This window comes from Anoplolepis gracilipes, chromosome 15 (assembly GCF_047496725.1).
Source record: "Anoplolepis gracilipes chromosome 15, ASM4749672v1, whole genome shotgun sequence".
Lineage (NCBI taxonomy): Eukaryota > Metazoa > Arthropoda > Insecta > Hymenoptera > Formicidae > Anoplolepis > Anoplolepis gracilipes.
Window position 1 is genome coordinate 4,286,633 of NC_132984.1, and position 23,273 is coordinate 4,309,905.

General features: G+C 32.9%; 1 protein-coding gene and 1 long non-coding RNA gene across 2 annotated transcripts in view; one reads left to right on the forward strand and one right to left on the reverse strand.

The window, feature by feature from the left end:
• The window catches only part of Syn1 (Syntrophin-like 1), a 257,348-nt gene that overhangs the window by 6,818 nt on the left and 227,257 nt on the right, over positions 1-23,273 (forward strand). The window contains exon 2 of the mRNA XM_072907314.1: positions 2,076-2,676. Within this exon, the coding sequence (XP_072763415.1) occupies positions 2,076-2,676 (601 nt within the window). The remainder of the gene's footprint in view (positions 1-2,075; positions 2,677-23,273) is intronic.
• LOC140674011 (uncharacterized) overlaps positions 2,192-23,273 on the reverse strand; it is a 48,768-nt gene continuing 27,686 nt past the window's right edge. The window contains exon 3 of the long non-coding RNA XR_012048149.1: positions 2,192-2,294. This is a non-coding gene — a long non-coding RNA (uncharacterized lncRNA). The remainder of the gene's footprint in view (positions 2,295-23,273) is intronic.

Here is a 23,273-nt window from a genome sequence, read left to right on the forward strand (position 1 = left end):
GCTGAGGGCATCGCGAGACTATAACGACTTAAATTTATATCCGCGTGTGAACTGTTGCAGCTCTCGTCCGCGTCCGCTTGTTCGAAACGTTAATATACTTGTTGGTTCGCGACAACGACCATCTCGCGCGTTCAGATATATGTATTTCTACCCCTTTATCTAGGAATTAAATAATTAAATGCGACTCAGACCCGATAATCTATCCGATTAGATTTAATCCTTAATTTGTCTCTTAAAATATTTTAACCGTTACATCAGAGAGCTGCTTTCTTCCCTCCTTGAGGGATAAATGAGTTGGATAATGATGGAGCAGAGAGACTTGAATTGAGGATTAATTTATTTATTTTAAAATAAAGAATTGTAAAAAGCTGGAAAGAAATAGCAACGCGAAATTGCGATCATCTCGACTGATAAGATGGATTCACAGTAGAACTTCACTTACGACAAATGAGAGGATATGAATATAATACAAATTGGTCTATAGAAATAATTATCAAATTGTTCCAACTCATATTGTAAATTTATGATCCCGGAAGGTGCCAGATGTTAATTGGGACATGGTATGTATGTAACATCGTCGGCTGCGCACCTACACATAGTTATATCATCCATAAAGACATCTCTCGTGTATTTTCACGCGGGCGACGTGAAGGCAGAACTAGCACAGGACTAATTCCCAGAGACAAACACTTTAATTATAAACTTGCCACGTACCTACGTGCCGTCATATCGTCACATTCATTAAACATGGCCGCTGTCGTTTGCCGTACCGTGCTATTCCATTACTTTTGTACAGTAGAACTCCATTCAGGAAACTGCGCAGACTTTTTTGCAGAAATCTCATTTGCCAAAAGTGTCATTTTATACTACATATATATATATATATATATATATATATATATATATATATATATAGCATCCAATAATATATACCATTAAGTTGCAATTTGCCGCCGGATCTCGAAATAATTAACCCAAGAGTTAGCGCGCGACCGTACGATCTAAACTACTTTCTTGTGCTAATTGTAAGTGAAACGAAGATGATTGTTCCGATAAAAGAAAATATTTTATTATAATACATATATTTTAAATTTTAAATCTGACGAGACTTTGAATTTCGGAATCTTGAATTTGTTTTGCAGATTTTCTGCTTTTTACAAAAAAGTAAACGATCCGAGCCTTAAAGTCACATTCTTCTCTCCGCAAACTGGATTTATTAAAACTTTCGGAATTAATTAAAAACAAAGTATACGAGATGTAGATTAGTTGCGGACGTTGCGTTATCGTAAGCGCGTGCAATTTTCTTCTAATTATTTGCCTTCCGCTGCGCCCATACGCTATTTCGCGCGTGCAATAGTAACGCCATTGTTACGCCGCGATACTGGATTGATGGTAATAATAATGGTGCAGGAGGAAAACAAAGAGAACTCGGCCACGTCACTGCCGACCGCTATCAATTATTTTCAAATTACGAATTTCGCCGGGGATATAGTACAATTGATTTATTCACGTCGTCCAGTACTGGAGCCATTTATTTGCGATACACTACGGCATTTTTTTTGTCATTTTCCTCAATCCTTGCGCCGAAATTGAACGACGGATAAGAGAAATCAAAAATTTAAAAAAAATCTATATTTTATCTCTCCTTCCTCCGTGAAAGTGTATCTAGTACCGTGAATACTATCTTTAATTTTAAATCTGTTTATTTTTAATCGCTTTTAAGAATTAATTTTTTTCAATTCTTAAGAGTTACAACAGTTTTTTTTTTTTCCTTTTCTTATTTTTATATCTCCCAATACGATCGTAGGATTTTTATTATATAATTTTTATTTATCATTATATTTTATATTAATTATTTTATTATTATTATATTATTATTATATTATTATTATATTTAAATATTATAATTCATATAATTTTTCACCATATGTTATATGACTCGTTAATGCTCAAGTTTATAAATTGATCTAATTTATATAAATAAATGTATAATATGTGAAAATGGAAAAGTGAGAGAGAGAGAGAGAGAAAGAAGAGAATGCGAAATTATGCGAAAAAATATTGTTCTGTTACAGCGTACGGCTTGCGAAGAAATTGAAATGGTGGAGTTGTGTGGCAGCGGCCAAGCTTCTTCGGCCATGGGGGTGATGAGCGTCGGCTCGATGGTATCCGCGGCGACCTCGTCGTCCTCTTCGTCGACCACCACGACGACAGGCGCCTCGTCCTCGGCGTCGGGGCGCGCCGGTGTCCTCGAGACTCAAGTGCGCGGTCAGTGGTACCGCGTCTTCGTCTCCCTGGAAGACGATTATCTCAGTATTTCGCTGGACGAGAGCTGCGAGACCGGTAACAACACCCTGAACAACGGTAATATCAATAACAACAACGTGGACAGTCTCAACGATCCGGACGTGCCCGACTCGGTGGCCAATCAGAAGCGTATTGTCCGCGTGGTGAAAAGCGACAACAACGGCCTCGGGATTTCCATCAAGGGCGGAAAGGAAAACAAGATGCCTATTCTCATCTCCAAGATCTTTAAGGGTATGGCGGCGGACGCTACCGAGCAGCTGTACGTTGGCGATGCCATTTTGGCGGTGAACGGCGAGGATCTACGCGAGGCCACACACGACGAAGCGGTGAAGGCGCTCAAGAGAGCCGGCAAGGTCGTTGAACTGGAAGGTAAGTGCTTTTTCCTTCCATTGTTATTTGTTTCAATAGACGGGCAACATATGTGTGTAATCCATATCGTATCGCGGGGTTCTGTCATATATGTGTTATGTAGGGGAAACATAGCAGATACTAATTTCACTCGGTCCTCGACAACTTTGCAAGCAAGTTTTATGGATCTGTTTCTCACAAGATAAATGTACTAAATGACACAAAATGTCCCTGATGTATGCAATATTAAATTCCGCGTCTTTATTCGCACTCTATTTCGCGCCGTTTGTCATCTCTTCCCTACCGGAAAAGGTTAGAGAAAGAGAAGAAGAGTGTATGTACTTGCAAGCGCTATCCAAAGCTTTTAGCTGGATTGGTGCATCGAGTGTGTGCAGCCGGCTAGAAAAAGTCGACTAGTTTTTTTTTTTTCTTTTTATTATACTCGGTAGAAGGGTCACTGTTCTGTACCCTTCGCACTGGAAATCGAGAAGTCTGAAGATGCATCGAGAAAATTGTCATTTTAAGAGTGTATACACTATAAAGATCCGTGATATTAAATGGGATTGGGCGTGTGTTCTTGTTTCTCCTTACATTAGCGGAATATGCTCAAGGTTGATCGTTTTCTATTGACAAAATAATAGAGATTTTACGGTTTATCTTTCCAAAAAAAAATACATTATCCAATAAATCACATAAAATAAACCATAAGAATAAAAAGGAGAGAGTGGATAAAAATGAATGATTTTCGAAGGAAGGATACATACAATGTCATAAAACGAAGCTCATAAAGTAAGATATAATACTCTATAAAATTTTTTTGAAATTCTAAAATGTTCTAAAATATTTTCTTGGATTTTTATATTATTGAAAATCACATAATCTTTTTCCCGTCTTTTTCTACGACATTTTTATCGCGTACATTATCACTTTACCGTCCTTGTCTTCAACCGGCTAAAGAAAATATTTCTCTGCATTTTGCATTTAACATTCGCTGCCCGATATGACGAACAATCGGCGAGTTGTACCATTGCCATTGTACCATGCCTCGGGCTCTATGGGAGATCATCATCATACTTGTGATTGTATGCGCGCCCGTTGCATCGTTATTTTCTCGCGTCTGAAAAGTTAGAAAACGCCGTGATGGTTGTTACCGGGCTATTTCAATTCAAAGTCCCCTTTTCTTTTCACCCTTCCTCGTCGCGTTCTCGAGCCGCGGAAGGACGCGACAAAGGGAATTCCACCTCGAGCAATAGGGATCCCTGTTGGTGTATATACGTACCGATCGAAAGAACCATTTACTTGATGCAGCAAATAACGAAGTGTTTTCAATCTCGCTGAATCTTGAATCGCTTCTATGAAGAGGCACTTTTCGCCCGGATTTTATGCCGAGTGTTTGATGAGAAATACTTTGGATATTCTATCAAGTTATTTGTGTTGCAAAAGCTCATTAAAAAAATTGATGTATTGAAAATATTATGAGTTAATTAAGAAGCAAAATTTTTATTTTACTAAAAAAATTTGCTCCACAGTCTGAGAAATCGTGAAAAATTCTGACGAGCGATTTATTGAGACGATTAGTTTGTTTTCGACATATATTAATTGTTGAGTGTGATTGCTGAACAATCGTTTGAACTTTAGAATTGTGCTGAGAATTAAACAATGAAGAAGAAAGTTTTCATAAATTTTGCACTGAAACTTTAATCAAATTTCCATCAAGATGAAACTGACTTTAAATTAAATTTCAAAGAATTCGCAAACGATATTTGCCTATTTGATTATTTTATATAGTGTAATTTCAGGGTGATTCAAATATTATAAAAAATTCTCTGAAAATTGTCTGAGCTTTCATTTTTGTTTAACATTCCAGATAAAAAAAATATTAAAACAATCTTTTCTGTAATTTTCTAAAATAAATTTTTTTTTGCACGCGTTTTCTAACGCTGTTTTCTCGTAAAAAAAAAAAAAAAAACATAAGCTGCTACTTAAGTTTCAAGTGCTAGATTTACAAATATACTGAAAAAAAAAAAACTGAATAGCTTTTATTAAGATAAAAATTTTTAACTTTCAAAACATTTTCATTCTTTATCACTAAAAATTAAATTTTATTTATAATTTACATTATAAGAGCAAAATTATCCAAAAAGATTTTTTAAAAAATTTCCGAGTCCCAATAAAATGAGAATTTTCTGATTTCTCCAGGCACAAAAAAAAAATCCCAAATTCTTTTCATGTTTTTCCAGGAAATATACAGCTTGGATTCACTTCTCTGTGAATTGTCATTAAACACACACCGGTTCAAAAATTAAAAAAAAAAATTATAATAATGATGGGCAATGCAAGGTATATTAATAATTTCAATCGGCTGAATGCAAATTCGTCTATGGCAGTTTACGTGGCAGATTAGGTGGCGCGATTACGATAAATTCGCGGGTAGGCGCGAAAGTCACGATGATGCTCTCGCGATACGATCCTCGGGCAGAGCACAATGCCCACCTTTGCGTGACTTTTCCGCAACGGTTATCTATTTGCTACTCGATAATCTTTCCGTCGGATCTCGGAAATTCTGTCTGTAAGATATCGCATGTCCTTGATTATGGATCACCGCGAACGAGATCACGGTGCTTAAGCACAGACTGTGTGTCGTGCTGCGTAATCGTGGTGCATATATAAAGTTATTACGTGCGGCAGGCTACGTACGAGACAAAGAAATAATGCATCTATATTTGATGTATAAATTACTATAATACTTTTTTTTCGTGACACACGTCCGTGTTTTAAAAACTTTATTTACCTAAAGGCGCGTATAAGGCACGCGAAATTTCAAAGCCGACATGTGAGCTCTTTGTTTTCTTTTTTTTTTGCCTATAATAACTTTTGAACACCTTTGGTAAACTTTTGAAAAATTGTGGAAGACTACACAAGTATAGACAATACATATAAACATGTAAGAAACCCCACTTTGATTATTTTATATATTTAAGATGCATTTCATACTCGGTTAAAAAGAATATGTGTTTCTGAATTAAAATAAAGATATTTCTTTTTCTTGTAAAAATTTCGAGAACGATTTTTTCGTTTAACGATTAATTAAAATGATAGTCGATGCGTCATCCGATTTATGAGAAGTTCAATATTTTTTAAAACAATTAAAATGTCATTTAAATTGTCTTGATATGTGAGAGACAGATAGGAAAAGAGAAAAAAGAAGGGAGAGAGAGAGAGAGAGAGAGAGAGAGAGGGATGGGGAGGAGAGGAGAGAAAGGATGAACAGATTGCTTGGCGTGTTGAACGAAAGGAATTCCAGTTTGTAAGATTTAAGATGCAATTTCCTTGACGACGTCGCACGTCATTCGTTACGCAGTATTCTTCAGGGAACAATGCTAGCCGAAAATTACGCATTCCAATTACTAAAACGTGCCAAATGGAGAAAGTTTTCCGACGGCTTTTTGAGGTTCAATCCTAATCTAAGTCGTAGCTAAATGCCAGCATTGTGTGCAATTTGTTAAAAAAAAACATTAAAAGATTCTGCCAGAAGATATTGACGTATAAAATTCATTCGATATATAAAAATAATAAATGTAAAAATGGTCGAAAAAGTTGCACAAAAAGTATCCAAAACAACGAGTTACCTTTTGATATAAAAATAGTGAAAGTATATTGATTCTGTTCAATTTATACAGCATATTATCCTTTATTTATACTACTTTAGCTGTCTCTTTCTCTTCTCTCTTATTGATACTGAAAAAAAAGCATAGATATTAAAAAAAAAAAAAAAAAAAAAAAAAAAAAAAAAGTTACGTGTAGAGCAAAACATTTATATTGATATAAATATTGATATTTTGTACTTTACGTTGTATACGGTCTCACAATTATGTAATAATAATTTAAAAAATGGCCGAAAATTCTAAAACTCGCGCCCAATGTTGATTAGCAATTATTCGTTGCTGGAAACTAATTAGCAACGGATATAAATTAGAGAGTGTTCGTTTTACAGGGCGTACTAATAATTAGCTCTCCGCCTCGTCATTAATTGCACAATAAACAAACGACGATTCGTGCAACAACGAACCGGTGTGTATTTGATTGTAGCTGTCGAAAAAGTGATTATAGAACGATTATGTAATGACAGTACGTTCGCAAATGTTTGAAACTTTGATAGCGCGCCCGCGTGCAAAGTTAATACGGTTATGCATACGTGTATATATGTGTACATATATGTTGACGGTATACAAACGATGCTCGTTTTACGTAGTTATGATAATTCAGCCATTTACCTGAAAATGGCGCCCTACATTCAGTTACCGAGTATATCGCAAACGAAATCGTGTGAAAAAATATTTCTCAGGTTTAAATTTTAATACAGCTGAATTTCCAATTGTTTGCTAAGCTTCGTTTAAATTTGAATTTCAAATGAATTGGCATATACATATATCAAAGTTCGCAATGTATACCTTGTTGATTTTTGCACGTGTGCTTTGTACATTTAATGAAATCATTTGACTTATTTAACGAAATATTCATTAATTTAAAATTAATATTACTGCAGCTAAGCGAGCCTAAATATCGTATTGCATACACAATTTTTTTTATTCCGTTAATTAAACAGCAACATTTCGATTAACAGTCCTTTCGGTCATGTGTATAATTGTTTTTAAAATTTTATTTTATTCTTTAATCTTCTCCTTTGAATTCTTTATTCTTTTTATTCTTATTATTTTATTTATTTACATATGTTATAAGATAATTTAATATTATTCTTTTACCTTGGCAGTAAATTATGAATATAAAACCGAGTAATATAAACGATTAATGCAACACGGAAAAATAAAAAAAAAAAAAAAAAAATTACATCTCGATTTGATTCTCGATTTGTATCGTAATTTACATTTAAAAAAAATTTCAACGTGCTAAAGATATTTTCAAGTGGATACTTGATGACTATAACGCGACGGAGTCGGGTCTTCAAGGATTAAGCATTCCAAGGATGTCTGCCGCGTTTATATGATTCGCCGTATCTTATCGCTACCGCGACCTACCGCATCGAGAAAGAGAGAGAGAGAGAGAGAGAGACCAAAACACAGCCGCGACTTCCGTCGAAGCCGGATCAAAGGAGTCCTTTGGCGGAGCATCCTTTTCCGACGTCTCGCGACTGCCGACGAGAAAATTACAGACGGTATACTGACGCGACGGAAACCATGGATAGAGGAAGGAAGGAAGGAAGGAAGTGAGTGAGTGAGAGAGAGAGAGAGAGAAAGAGAGGAGGCATGCGCGAGGCGTGCACGCGCGCGATGCCGTAGTTTCTCATGCGGATACATCGTAAATCATGACGAAGTACCGTAAAGGACGAAATGAAAGGCATGCGAGACACTGCGGGGCGATATATAAGACTCGTCGAGGACGAGGGCGCGCGCAGCTCATGCCTTATATCCGAGTCAGTATATCGTGCCGGTATAGTAAGTGTTGTACTCGAGCAGGGCTCTAAAGATGAACACACAAGCCGTGTCAGGAAAATTCTCTCTACGTCGCGCATTTTCACAATTTTATTTAATTTTTATAAACCCTTATCTAACTTTTCGCACATTTGCAACACGTGTTAGAATGCGACAGAGAGAGATTAGTGCACCTGATTATGCATGTATTGATCGTTGCGCGCTAGATAACACAATATAATATTTTTATAACAATTTATATAGTGTAGTAAAATTAAAATTTTTTTGTAGTATGTTATTTAGTATAATATTATTTATGCATTACATAGGACAATTTTATATATAGGGTTGTTATAAAACTTAATTCGTCGAATATCTGGATTGCGCGGTTTAAGTCAATCTTAATTTTTCCGACTTTTAAATAGATTTTATATTGCATTTTGCAAAACTAATTGCGATTTAACGAGAGAGACAAGTACTGTGTGTATTAAAAATTACTATTCTATATTTGAAATAAACTTTCGGAGTAAGTTTTAGAATAGTTATGAATTATAATTATTGTGCATGTTTTTTGCAAAGTATTAATTAAATCATCGTTTTATTCCAAAATTATATATTGAATATAATATGTTTACTTAAAAATTAAATTATATAAGATAAAAAAAATACCGATGCTATGACAAATTGCCTGTCATTAAAGTTTGAAAGGATTAAAAAAACAGATATCAGAATATAATAAAAGTAATATTACGAAAATCACATTGTGTTCGGCAATCAGGTCAACATGACGACGGCGATCGATCTCCAAGTAAAGCGTGAATTGTTCGTATCGCACGTAATTACCGTTAGAGACGGCTATAATTGTAATATATAACGGCCGTGATGTTCGACCCCGGAAGATATCGCGTTTTTGTAATCGCCATTGTGTGAGGCCCGTACGTTCACTATTACATGTAAAGTGGCTCAGTTAATAACGATGGTGAATTCGCATAAGGTAATTGCTGCATTGAATTAAGGAGGGGGTTGACGTATAACGGAATATTGAAATAAAGAACTTTTTTGTGAATAATTGCTAACGTAAAAAAAAAAAAAAAAAAAAAAAAAAATAAATAGTCTTCTTTTTCAAAACCACAGAAATATTTATGACGTAAATTTTTTACACGTGTTTAACAGCTTGACGTGAAATATTGTCAGTGCTTAAGTAAAGGAAGAGAGCATCGTTTTTCTAATAAAACATTAAAAATATCCATTGGTCGATTAACAGACCTTCTGCAAACTCGAGAGAGGCTGTCTGGAAATTTTTCTTGAAATATTTCTTCCGATGTATATATCGTACAGCTCGACAAATATTGCGCGATTTATTTGATAAATCAAGACCCGCGACGCGCGTGGAAAATTTTTCGCATCGATTTTACAGTCACTTTGTCGCTGTTTTTGTCAATGCGTTCAATTTTATATGCTCTCAATCATTTTGGATGAGAAAAATTATAAAAATTGTGAATTTTTTATTACGTGCAATCATTTTATTTTGGCGCCTAAATGTTCATGAATAAATGTGGCGCGTGCACGATACGAAGAGAAATATATCTTTCGCCAAAGATCTTCTATCTCGACGATATAATGCAGTGAGCTACGTCACTTCCAGTCCCTTTCAACCGCGCTCTTTTCCACGGACTGTCATAATTCATAAAACTTCCGAATTTACCGCATATAATAGCACGATAATAGTCGTGCTAATTAAACGACACGATCATTTCGCCTCTCTTATGTTGCCTCAGATATTTTAGAATTTATTATATTTTTATTTATCGAGAAAAATATTCTCTCTTTTTCTCTCTTTTTTTTTTCTCGAACAAATATGTACAGAATATATATTAAAGAATTTTCCTTCTATAAATAAAGATTTTAATGCTTTAATTAGTTTGGATCGACTGTTTTTAACAATAAGTAAAAAAATATCACTAATATGGCTATTAAAAATCAGTTCCTTTGTTATAACAAATTGTATTATAATAAAGTGTATCTACCGGAAGGTTGTAAAAAAATTTCCTGAAAATGTTTTAGTCTTTCAGGTATTTTTGTTGAAAATTCTAAGGAAAAAGAGAATATTTTCAAGATTTTTTTGTAATTTTTTATAATAAATTTTAAAAAAATTTTCTAATTTTCTTTTCAATCATACAAAACGAAAATACAAAGCTACTTAAGTTTCAAGTGCTAGTTTTACAAATTTACTTGAAAAGATTGAACAGCTTTCGTTAAGCTTTTAACCTTAAAAATTTTTAATTTTTATAATTTTTATTTTTTATACGAAAAATTAAAGTAAAGAATATCTACTGCATATTCAATATTTTGTTAAAACATTGAATGTATAAACAGAGATAGACATAATTTATGGGGCAAAATTTATCAAAAAGAGATTTTTTCTTCTAATTCCCTGAGTTCCAATAAAATAAGAATTCCTTGATTTCTTCAGGTACAAGAAAATTCCCTGAAAATTCCAACTTTTCTACGTTTTTCCAAAGAGTATACACCCTGTAATATATAACTCTCTCTCTCTCTCTCTCTCTCTCTTGTTTTGTAAACTTTAAAATTTAATCGCATCAAGCTCATCTCTCTCTCTATGATTCGTATCCGCGCGAAAAAGCGCGCGGGGTTAATTCTACAAGCTCGAAGAATTAACCAGGGTGCATAAGGGCGTGCAATAATTACGCGCGAAATAACGAGACATCCGCCGTCGATGTTTCGGGCTAATGATCGCGTGATTAATGCGGACTGTAAGCGCGAAGGGGGTGGATCGGAAGGGGGAGTGGGGAGAGGGGAGGGAGGGAGGGAGGCAGGGAGGCAGGGAGGGACAGAGGGGACCTAATTAATCAGCATCAGGCGTCTCGAAAGCGCGGGCTGCAGAATCACAGACGATTTTCCAACAGCGATTCGCGACTTCATTGTGCCTGGGCACCGAATTATCCCGTGCCCGCCTGATAACCGTACGACACACAATGGTCGGAACTCTCGTTGGAACAAAGAGCATTCGGCTTCGTCGACGATCGACCAGCGAGCCCGGGCGACGCCCGTGGTCCGAAAGAAGCGATATTCCCGTCCTAATGAGCTGTCCTATTCACCACCTGAATCTTTTTCTTTATATATATATGTATACATATATTTTGTATTCTCTTATCAAATGTTGCACGTTGTATATATATATATATATATATATATATATATATATATATATATATATATATATATATACATACACACACACACACACACTGCAATTATTTCGGAATGCTTATACAAGTTTTTGCAGTAGAATATATTTATTATCCGCTCTTCTAATTTTTATTAGGAGTTAACATAAATTAAGTCTAAAAAAAAATAATAAGATGTATTACCTGTACTTCTAATTTATATTATGAGTTAAGATAAATTAAATTAAAAAATAATAAAATTTTGAATTTTTTCCTTAATAAGGAAAAAATCTTATATTATGAGTTAACATAAATTAAGTCTAAAAAAAATTAATAAGATGTATTACCTGTACTTCTAATTTATATTATGAGTTAAGATAAATTAAATTAAAAAATAATGAAATTTTGAATTGTTTCCTTGATAAATAAAAATCTTATATTATGAGTTAACATAAATTAAATTAAAAAGTAATGAAATTTTGAGTGGTTTTCTTGATAAATAAAAATTACTGTATACACGTTAAATTATTCCAAACTTCTTTGATAGTTACTTTCCTAACGGATTAGAATATTGTATGGCGGTAATATTGTAGCTCCAATTTACGCGAGGAAACACGAAGGGAAAACAGGTCGTAGAATCGCGAGAGTGAGTCGATAACGGTTAAATATATAGTAGGTAGTTGCATAAGTTAGGTTTGTACGAATATCCGGGGAAAAGAGTGAGAGTCTCTAAAGGCTCCCGGCAGGACGATCATTTTGGTTGTTGTGTTTTGCGTTGCTCTTCGATATCAATATTCATCAGAGCGCGAAAAGCCGCTTTTAATATTCATATCCTCTGATCACGTCTCGACGAAAAGTAAAGCGCTTCGCGGTCGGTAGAACGATTAGATGGATGTTTGCGGTCGTTCAAAGGAACAGGGATGAACGAAAGATAAAGCATAATTTTTTATACCATAGCAAACATATATAAATAATGCAAATAAAGGGAATTAAAATCCGTCGGAAAAATCAATCATATTCTTATATTAAAATTAAAATAATATATTAGAGAGTATTTGATGCGAATTAGTGTATCTTTGTACAGTGTTATATATTTGGGATTTTTATAAAAAAAATAATGTAAAACTCCAGCTTTATTAAATAATGTGGAATTAATGCAAGAGATATATATTTATTAGTTTTATGAGAGTATCTGACAAAATACAAGTCGAGATTAATGCGAATTTACATAATTATTGGATTTTTCAGGTTATATGCACACTAATCGGCGAAATATTGATTGCAATATTAATTGCATAACTGATTGCAAGCCCCTTGGCTCTTTCATCTGCTAACGAACAAATTATTCCAAGTAAATAGTTAAACAAACAAGGTTCCTCGATTTTCACATTTATATAGATTTTTTCTTTTTCCTTTACATGCATATTCGTTCTGATGTTTTCAATGTACTTCGATTTAACTTTTACATATAATATTTACCAAGAAAAAAATTTTTAATTTTACTTGTTTATTATAATTTTTAATTTACGTTAACTCATAATATAAATTAGAAATGCTGGTAATAAATCTATTCTATTGCAAATGACTAATTTTTATCACGTTTATTTTGATTTTCTTGATTCATATGTAATCTTTATGTAATTTCTAAATGGTGGATTTAAGTTATTATATTAAGTTATTTTTGACTGACTTTTTTTCTTTTAATTTTATACAGCTAAAAATTCTTATTTTCATTTATATTAAATAATAGTGAAAGATTTAAAAGAGACGACAACGCAACCTCAATTTTTCATTAATTTCTAAAATAAGAATTTTATACAAACACCAAGATACCTTTATGGATTCTGCAAAATACTATATGTACATGTTTTATTTTTATCACATCTAATTTATAATATTAATAAATATATAAATTAATAAATGTTAATTTATTTAGTTTGATTTTAATTTTTTCTTTAATTTAAGGTTATTCTAATGCATTTAAAAAAAATTTTAATCGACGAATGTAAAACAAGCAGGTTCTTGATAAACCTTGTTTTCTGACGAGGGAAGTGAGAAAAGTGGGAAGGAGACTTCGAGTACTTCACGATGCATGGATGCATTTCGTGATGCATCGTCGCGTCCGTCACCTGTCTCGATGATTACGTACGACAGGTGATATAAAATCGAGCTACGTTTCAATTGGCCTTTGAAGTTCGCGCTTTTTAATTGCCGAACGCCAAACGCTCCTGCTTTAATTAGAGAACTCCCGCCTAGTTGGAGAGATGAAAAACAAACTTCAGCGGCGCTGCAGTTTCCGTTCCCGCTGCATCTCCTCCCATTACCGACCGTTTTCATCGTCCTTGCTGCCGCTGCTTTCGAGAATGCTTTACAACCAACAATTTTGCAGCTTGGGTTTGTTAACGGCGCGAAAGGGAAAATTCTCAATGACCCGAATTAGCATGAAAACGCCAGGCGAGTGGAGCGAGATAAGCAAGAATAATGGCGAGTGTCTTTAAGTCGAATGCGAAATGCATTGTTATTCGGGAATTAAACATTTAGTTCTCGTGTTCGTATGTTCCTATATTTTTTTTTAGAAACAGTTTTAAACATTAATATCACAATATTTTCAGTCAATATTATCGAGTCACGAGTTGTCAAAACTTTTTCAGACAAGCATCTATAATACATACATATGTATAAATAACTTTGTGAAACACTCTCGATACTAGAAATATTTACATATGTATGCGTATTGCATTTTGACCTAATCACACTATCTCGTTTGCGGGCAAAAAGATTTTCAGGAGATGAAACTTTTTTCTCAAAATTTATCAAAAATCTATTTTTCATTCAACGATTTTCATAGACGTGCCAAGTTCAAATATTGATCTAGTTTAGCCACGAGAAATATTACATATGACATTGGTGTTTTATCAAATCAATTAAATTTTAAAATCGAGCCAAATGTTGGTTACGTCGTTTCTTGTAGGACTTAAAGGATTTAGAGAATGTTGAATATCGAGAAATTCAAGCTCCAAACCAAAGTTCGGAATTTACTGGAGTAGTTTTGAATAGCGCGACGAAATTGTGTCGCAATCAAGCGCGAACAAACGTAACTTTAAACGAAAGCTCTCGACTGACTTCATTAACAAATCTAACAATAAGTTATGGTTTTAAATTGAATAACTCTGAGTTGTAAAATTTTTTTAACATTATTTTATCGTTATACGCGTTTCGAAACTTAAGATGGAAATATTTAATCGCAGGAATTATTTCCAGATGTAAATTCACAGTTATTTTATGCTTAAGCGCGAAATTTTATTTGTTTATTAATTTTTAATTAAATTTATAATTTTATTAATTTTTTTTATGATTACACGATTTGATTGACTTTGGACGAATTATTGCGGAAAACCATACAATTGTTCATGATTACTTGACACAATAATAATACATACATATATGAGGCGCTTTCTATTTTCTTACATAAAGAAATTTATTGATAAATTAATAATTTTAATTATCTTTGAATTCTCTCAAATTTATGGAAAATTTATCTAGATTATTGATCTCTTTTTAAAAGTACTCTTTTACAATTACTTTACATTTATTCCTGAAATGTTTTTAAATCTCTTTATATAATTTTTATACAGTTATATATTTATACTTGATTATATTTTTGAGTTCTTGTGTTTTGTGAAAGATAAAATATTAGGATTTTTTTTTTTTAAGAAAGGAAACAGTTAAATAATATATTTGTTATATACATAAAGCTTCGATACAGGCCATCCCCAATACATTTAACGGATAATAATATTTGTTATCACGTCCGCTGTTATAGCAGCGTCGACCTTTACGTAATAAATTAATTAATCATGGTTGATTTAATTAACACGAAACCGATGACGGGCGCTGTCGAGCAAAATGCGAGTCGCCATGACGCAACGGGAAAATCCAATAATTGAATGCATTTTATGACAGATCGATGTAAGCACACAATGACAGTGAATTCTATTACCCGAGTTTTAAGGTTTAATTATCGAATTTCGCGGTTAGCTTACTCTTACTCCGGTCTACCTTAAGGCTTTGCCTCCCCCATTAAAATAAGGGTCGCGTGTCATCACGCTCTGGAATCGATAACCCGGTTACCGCACATCTTGTGACGGCTCTATCGGGATAGGAGTTTTCGCTCCCGTACACAATCACGCTAGGCTGTCTCACACACTCGCACACGAGCAACGTGGTCGATTGATTGACCGATGCATCATTCAACGAGACATAAGTGGCGCTACCATGTTTCGAGACTCCACGCATAGGCTTGAAGCTAAAGAAGAACGACAGGTGGGTCGCCATCAAGTATTCATATTTGCTCCGCTTTCCGAACCTAGTGCATAAGTTAAACGACGGCGCTGACGGGTTAGGATTTACTGTCCCCAGGTTGCCAATAATCCATAATCAATACCGTTTTCGAATGCTATTGTACTTTTTACATATTTATTACATATGTTGTAAAATCCTAGTGGAAATATAAATTGTGTACGAGACCAAGTGTCGAATGCTATTTCGGATCCCTTCAATATTTCATAAATATGGTGATATAATAATTAAATTTTTCGGCCCCTCCTTTATTTCTCTCTCCCCTTTTTCATCAGGATAGGTATTTTCGTACCAAATGTCGACAGTTGCAATAGTTTAGAGAGAGATTCCGAATGAAAAGTAATGCTTGTAAAAGGATTTGAGCGAGCGATAGAAATGAAGAGGCGACTGAAAAGCGATTGAGATAGTTTCCTTCTGTCGAAAGAGAAAGAAAGAAAGAAAAAAAAAGAGAGAGAGAGAGAGAGAGAAATATAGAGAGGGAATGAGAGATCCTCGGCATGCCTAGTGGAGTTTCTCTCTGAACTCTTTGATCTGCCATCCCATGCCTTTTGTTTTTCAACCGTGGTTGTCGCGCTCGAAATAAAAGACTTTAAATGCGGTCTGCACCCTTACCGTAGGGTGTTCCATCTCCTCTTTTTCTCCCTTACTTCCGTATTTCCAGTCCTTTATCACCGTTTGTCCGTCCAAATCGTCCGCGAAATGCGCGTCTTTGTTTTTCTATAGCCATGCATATTGTATTTCACCTTCGTTCCCAGATAGAAAATGTCGCTGCTCGCTGATTCAAAGTAGTAATAGTAAATGCGAATGAAATCGCAAAAGAGGATTTTTTTTTTTATTCGCTGCGCGAATTGCAAAGGGGTATCTGCATTTATTATCGAGTATAGAACTTTTTTCACGACCTAGATTGATTTTATCATAATTTTACATATAGCGAGCGCCTGCATATTTTATCGAGCAAAATTGCAGATTGGACGGGTATAAAAGTATAGTTAAAAAGCTAAAAGAATTTTGCTAGATCTTTTTCTATATGTATATGGAAAGTTACACTATCAATTATAAGAGAGATACTTTGTCCAAGTCGGGTATTAAATTATTAGAAAGCAAGTGACTCTCTCGGAGTAACAGTACTGAATGCAGTGCAGCTGTACATAACGATATATAGTACATAAGCGAATTGTTAAAGCAATAATATCACGGATTATGTAGAACAGTACAATGTGGACTAGACTGATAAAGGCACATGGCGCTTATATCCACAACTTATAATGTAAATGTTAAGCGCACTACAATTGATAGATCTATATTCATCGATGTAAATATGGATGAAAATATAACTTTATACATATAACTCGAAATTGACGCAACCTTGTTTTTCAGTTTAAAATATATTTCTAAAGATGTTCTTTTCAGTTTAGATTTAGCGACATCAATTGTATGTATTATTTAAATATATATTATTTACATATTATTAAATTTATTGTAAATTATAATTGTATTATAATTAACAATAAATTTAATAAATCTAAAGATGTTCTTTTCAGTTTAGATTTAGCGACATCAATTGTATGTATTATTTAAATATATATTATTTACATATTATTATATATATATAGTAATACAAGATTATAATACAATTATAATTTACAATAAATTTAATAATATGTAAATAATATATATTTAAATAATACATACAATTGATGTCGCTAAATCTAAACTGAAAAGAACATCTTTAGAAATATATTTTAAACTGAAAAACAAGGTGTCAATTTCGAGTTATATGTATAAAGTTATATTTTCATCCATATTTACATCGATGAATATAGATCTATCAATTGTAGTGCCCTTAACATTATATATATATATATATGTGTTAACTATACATTCGAGATTACATATGAATACTCTCCTTCTTTCTCTCTTTATGTATAATTTATTTAATTTCAACATGATTTCATTTATATATTAATTAGATTTTTAATTTGATTATTTTTAATTAGCTTATATTTTGCATTGTTTTTATAAATTTTTCCTCGCAACAATCGATTATCAAACAAAAATTTATAATTTACTTCATGCGACATATTTTCAAAATAGCAGTTATTAATTATGTAAGCGATTAATATTTTAAGATTAAAAAAACTAATCAAAAGCTATTTTTTATAAGCTATTATCTTTTTATTTTTTTCATTTTAAAGAGAGCGTAAAAATAGAGATTTCGTTCTTTCAAATAGGATCGAAAATTTTATTTTTTCAGATAATTTACATTTCCAAGTTTAATAATTTTCATTGAGAAAAAATCGATTCTATTTTTCATTTAGTAATACATAGGTTAATACACAGACATAAAAATAAGAGATCTAAATTATACATTGAAAGTTTCAGCGTGAAAGCTTACACACTCAGGATTCTTTTTTAACTATTTTTCTTCTTACCCTCTACTTTTATGCTCTCTCTTTCTTTTAGTTAGCTTCCTCGGTTTCCCACTAAAGTTACGGGCTATACTCCGTCGCGTTTCCCTGACACCCATACTGGCATTACCCTTTCATTAATGGTTTATTATCCTTTGCAAACAACCTTTCTCTCCGTCCTCCTTTCTCCTCTCTCGGTCTCTCCTTCTTTCTTTGAATCTTCTCTTAACGTCTGTAAACTCCGCACGCTAATTAATACCCGCATCTTAAGCATTACCGGCATTTTAACGGTGACTTTACCCGTTTTCCAATCCACTCTCTTAAACTCCTTTTCCACCCTCCCGGCCACTTTTTCCAGTTCGTTTCCCTCACACTTCTCCTCGTTCTCCTCCACCCTCTAGTTCGAGCGTGTAACCTTTGTGGGCCGTGTTTTTGTTCTTCCTTTACGCCTCTTTCGAGCCAATAAGTCTTTCTTCGCTTCCACTCAGAGTTTTCTGAGATAAATTCTACCAAAGTCCTCGGCTTTTTTCGCTATTAATCTCGGTTGGAAAATTAATCGGGAGGTCTCGAATAGCTTGAGTAATACAGAATGTTTTAAAAATGTTCAGATCTGTTCTATATATATTTAAATCTTAATTTAAAGTTCCATTTTCTACTTCTTATTTCTTAATATTAATACTTTTTTTTATTTATCATTAATCAATGCCTCAATTTAAAAATTATATACGTTATATAATATATTTAAATATATTTTAAAATAAAATATCAGAATCAAACTATTTCCATTAATAATTTTCTTTCACTTGCGGAACAATTTTTTTTATGACATAGTTTACAGATTTTCAAGACCGATGTAGTTATTGAAAATTAAAAAGTGTTTTGTAAGAGAATGTTAAAATTATATGAACGTCAAACTCAAGAGTATTATATAAAATTTTTTCATAGAATATTTGACGCGTGCACGATGTATGTATGTGTGTGGGACGTTGTTTATTCATATAATACATAAAAAACGCGAGAAATATTGTTTGGAGATGCTATATTGTGAAAAAAGTTGGCGAGCTACGAGTGAACAGCATCGAAATTGAATATTTGTGCTTTGCTCTGAGTTTTTTTCGAAACTTTTTCCTTCCCCATGTCCTTCCCATACAATTTCATTTCTTTTTTGCACAAAAGCCGATCAGATTTGTGCGCGCGGCCGATTGCCAAAAAGCAAGACAAATAGCGCGACAGAATTGAATTAAAATCGAATGGCCGGCGAATCAATGAGTGTGCGAACAAGTCAATGCATACGCAACGTCGTTACGGATATGACAGAAAGAAAAAAAAAGGAAACCACCGTGGTGTCAACATAAATTTTACGTCATTCAACCGAGTATCTATATCCACAATAATTTATAATTCGACAATAATAATAAATCTCTTGTATTATTTTCAACATTTAAATAATATTATATTTTAGTAATAATTAATAATATTATTTAATATAAAAATATTATTTTTAATAAATATTATTTTTAATATATATTTATTTTATTTTTAAATAGTTGGAAATCAATTTATATCGAATATAATATTTTTTTCGGGGAAAAAAAAACCAGCTTAATATTTCATTATAAATAATGCATAATTATATGATTTTTGTTAGGAAAGGGAGCGAGCTATCGAATGGATATTAACATTTTGCCGGATTAAATGAGGTATAAATAAATATAATAAAATCCTTGTTTGTTAGAATTAACGTTAATTAGAATCGTTCTCCAACTCATTATGGGATTCGTGGTTAAAGGACAATCAAAAGTTATGAGACGCACGGTAAGTACTTTTCTAACGGCGTTCGCTCGTTTTTTAATTTATAAAAATTCGATTCGGAAAATGAGGTTAAAACCACTGGTACTATTCTTTCGAGATCGCGTGTATCGGTTTTCATTATCTTCCTCGTATCCGCACCGTCTTTTTGCAGGTCTCGAACGGATTAATTCGCGTTGTTCCAATGATTTGCCATCTTCTCTGCCGAATCAGGGAGGGATGCGTTCGTTAAAGAACAGACGGTAGTAAAGAAATAAATCGCGCATTCGATTCGGCCTGAGGTAAACTTTATTATAGAATTCTCGGCTGCGATCTCGGTAATGGTTGAAGAAAAAAAAAATGGGAAAGCTGGCACAAGTCTCTTTCCTTCTTCTTCGCCACCTTTCAAACCTATTCTTAAGTTCTGTGAAGTTACCGAGAGCAAAATTTGTTCAGCAGATAAGTAAACATAGCCTAGAGATAGAAATCGATTCAATGAGAGAAACATCAACGAATCCAATTGATTTTCGAGCTACTAAATCATTCCGATGTTAGATTATTTACCTTCTTTGTTTGGAGACAGTGATCTTGAGGGATGAGGATTTTTATCTGTTCGTGAGATAACGAAATAATGGACACGAAATAAAAACGAATCTTAAATTGCATTGCAGGTGAACAATCGACTTTCTCACACTTCTTAATTAATCTTGAGTTTATTTGTTTTATAATTAATATAGAATGTTTACAAGCAGAAGAATATATTATTTAATAACACTATTCAAAAACTATTGTCAAATTGAATTTTTATTCTAATAGTTTTTTTACATATGATATTTTATTTTATAAAACTCGAGAAATCGTATTGTTATATCACGTTTTGTTATATCACGTTTCTATTTGTTTTACAATTTCTTAATATAGTATTTTTTTATTAAGTTAATAATAAATTTAAGAATTACTTAATAATATTCATCTAAAATTAATCTAGTAATTTATACTGGATATTCTCTGTAATATTCATAATGGGAAGATTGTGATTATTGAATCGAGAATATAACTTGCTGGATTTTAGTTTCGCACAATTTTAATTAATACAGGATAGTGATCTTCTGAAGGGAGAAGCAATTAGACCGATAAGAACATAATAGTATATCTATTAGAACGCTTTAATTGAATTCCCTTCTTTTTCTTTGTCTTTTCTTTTATCCTCTTCTATTTCGCGATCGGAAGCACTTGCGGATCATCTCAACCATTTCAACAGTTTCGTTATACTTTTCTTTTTCCTGCACTGTCTATAATACATAACGGCTTTCGATCGTCAGTATATTGTTATTAAATAGTCTCGAGATATGTGGGAGATAATCCAACACGATATTAAATTTTTTGAATTTACAGACGATTAAAATTTAATAGGATATCGATACTTTAATTTATTTGCCATACTGTTTCATACTTTTTTTCTTAATATTTACACTTTGTACGTATATGTATATATATATATATATATATATATATATATATATATATATAATATTATTATATATATAATATATATTATAAATATATAATTTTTTAAAATTATTTTTAAATATTAAGCATTTCAAGATTTGTTATTACTGATAAAAATTTAAAGAACGTCCTTTCTTAAGATTACAATAAATATTTAAAAAAGCATATAGTCGATCAATCAGTCTGTTTCATAATACCTGACACGGATACATTGAAGAACTAGAAAGAGCGAGGGAGAGGAAAATATCCCCGAAGAGGTAACAATGTAAAGTGAAAAATTAGCAAAACGAATGAAGCAGCAATTTAAATCCAGTGGGGGGATGGTTCTACCCCCTCCATGCTCGGTAATAATTCAGTCCTCCACTATTCCCTCTCCCCATCCTCTGCCTTTAGGGGCGACATAATTCATCCCCATTTATAATGCACTGGCTTTTCATTCACTGCTGGCTCCTACAACACGCATTAGGACTATAAGCTTATACGAATTACGAAATAACCGGAAGTTTACGTTCTCGCCACTGTCACCCTGTCGCGAAATCATAAAAGTGGACGGCCAAAATTAATTACGGCGACTACGGAATTAATTACAGAACTTAATTTCGCTGATTCCGAAAATTAGCACAATTAGAAAAAAAAAAAAAAAAAAGATATTTCGCGTGCGTGTGTGAAACTGACATCTCATTTTGTGGAAGGTCATTAATTGTTGAAAGCTCTGGCTTTATTTTAAATAAGAATTCTAGAATTTTTGACAGATTAAAAAAATAGTTCTATAATAGGCCATTAAATAAAAAAGATACAAACTGACGCTGAAGTTCACTGTGTCTTACTTTGTCGACGATTTTTTCAGGCATTTTTTGCCAGATTTTAAACGTTCGACAGTTCTGTACTAATTAAAAATTATTAGAATATTTATTAAATAAATTAGATTGTGAGAGACGTCAGACACATATAAATAAAGGCGTCAGACATCTGTAAATAGAGACGCTGGTCGTATTTTAACAGTCCTATCGACTTTAAATGAAATTTCGTGTTATTCTGCAACTTTTAATTTCCAGAGAGAGTTCTATTCGTAAAAAATATAAGAATATTTATTAAACAAATTAGATTACTCGAGACGGCGGATATGTAAATATTGAGCTGAGTAAAAATTATTTAAAACCTCATTTAAAGTTGATATACCTATCGAAATACAACCAGCGTCTTTATCTCGATATTAATACGTCCAACGTCTCGGTCTAATTTTTTAAAATAAATTTTCTATTAATTTTTACGCCTAGAACTTTTTGTAGAATTATTGTAAAATTCTCGAGCATTTAAAATCTAGCAAAAAGTGTTAAAAATATTGTCAGGACAAAGTGAGACGCGTAAACTTGGCGTTCAGTCTGTCTCGAGTCATTTTTATTTAATGATCAAAATTTATTTTTAATCTATCAAGAATTCTAGAATTGTTAAAAATAAAGCCAAAAGTTACAAATGTTTTACAAATTAATGAGTTTCCATTGTAAGATGTCAGCTTCATGCACATCCAAGTGGAATTTCACGAAATATGCTGAGCGATCAATGTGACAAAAAAAATTGATTGGAATAATACATGATAAATTACCTCATAATTGCTTCGATGAAAGCCTGATGTCATCCCGATGTCCGATACGAGGCTTACTTATCCTCTCCTAATTTTCTTTGCTTTGTTGATACATGTTCGAAAATAATCACAAAATACTTGCATTTAAATTATGTTCGTGAATATACATTAATTATTTGAATATAACAATCGCCCGACATTTTGCACGACACTCTCGATAATAATAATAGCACTTCTCGGGGCGCACTTTGTTTTAATTGCGACGTAGAATAACGTGAAAAAATATTGATATGCATTGCGCGAGCGAATATTTAATCCAATATTTTCGGTATTACGTTATGGTTACGCAGATACT